This window comes from Arachis duranensis, chromosome 10 (genome assembly GCF_000817695.3).
Source record: "Arachis duranensis cultivar V14167 chromosome 10, aradu.V14167.gnm2.J7QH, whole genome shotgun sequence".
NCBI classification, from domain to species: domain Eukaryota; kingdom Viridiplantae; phylum Streptophyta; class Magnoliopsida; order Fabales; family Fabaceae; genus Arachis; species Arachis duranensis.
The window spans coordinates 16,917,594-16,918,721 of NC_029781.3; the positions used below are offsets into that span (position 1 = coordinate 16,917,594).

Sequence of the window (1,128 nt, forward strand, 5' to 3'; positions counted from 1 at the left end):
TTATAATACCTTTTGGTGGTACATTGTTTGACCATTTGTTGTCTTCTTTGCTTCCTGAGGTCTGTTGGCGTTCTTCTCGGTCTCGACTGTTTTCTTTATATTTCCTTCCTTCGATATATTTGTATGTCCATACTTTTGATGGAAAGCGCAGTGTTTACTTCTGTCGACGAATCGTTGGTCCTGATAGCTACCTGCTCTTGCTGGGGGTTTTATAATTTTTGCATTAAGTATCTCTTTGATTATCTTCTCCCTCTTTGTGTTGAACCTGGTATAATTATTGAACTTTGGGGTGAGCTTAAATGGTTTCCTAGAATCCTTGTAGTCGGCCACCCTTAGTGTTCGACTTTCTTCCTTTCTGGGTTGCCTCCTTTTTGCCTTTTCGGCTTCGCGCAGTTCCTCGATCTCCATCTGTCCAGCCGCTCTTTCTCGGAACTCTTCTAATGTTTTCGGTTTTGTTACTGCGATTGTTTCTCTGAACTTTCCGGGCTTGAGACCGGCTTTGAGGGCGCGTAAGTGGACAACAGGGTCCAGGTCTGGTATCTCCATGGTGGCCTCCATGAATCTTGTCATGTAATCTTTTAGGCTTTCATGTGGGCCTTGACGGATGGTTCCAAGATAGTCTGATCCGTGCACATATATCCGTGCCGCCGCAAAGTAGTCTATGAAGGACTTTGCCAATTCCTCAAATGAAGAGATCGACCCTTCAGGCAATTTTGAAAACCAAAGTAACGCATCTCCATCGAGGTATGTGGGAAAAGCCCTGCAAAGTACGGGTTCATTGTTAGGGCCATTAAAGAACATCATAGATTGGAATTTCTTAATGTGAGCCCGGGGGTCACCAATCCCCTTATACGGCTCAAGAGAAGAGGGCAGTGTGAAATTTTTCGGCATTTGATAGTTGGTGATTTCCTCGAAGAACGGATTGTCCAAGGTTAGCTTCTCCTTTGGTGGGTTGACGCTTAGCAGGTCTGTGTTGTCTTTGCCTGGGCCCTTGGACCCGTTCTCTTCCTGTTTGCCGGAGTTGTTCTGAGCAGATATCTCAGCGAGTCTGCGAACTTCAGCTTGCAATTCGGCCATCTGGGCCAGGAGCTCAGCCTGAGTGATTTGGTGAACTCCATTCTCGGCCAT

At 46.1% G+C, this 1,128-nt stretch overlaps 1 protein-coding gene across 1 annotated transcript; it reads right to left on the bottom strand.

Moving 5' to 3' along the window:
• On the bottom strand, positions 1-1,128 carry LOC110276783 (uncharacterized). Its single transcript, XM_021133900.1, has one exon. The coding sequence runs from the start codon at positions 1,126-1,128 to the stop codon at positions 1-3; it is 1,128 nt and encodes a 375-aa protein (XP_020989559.1).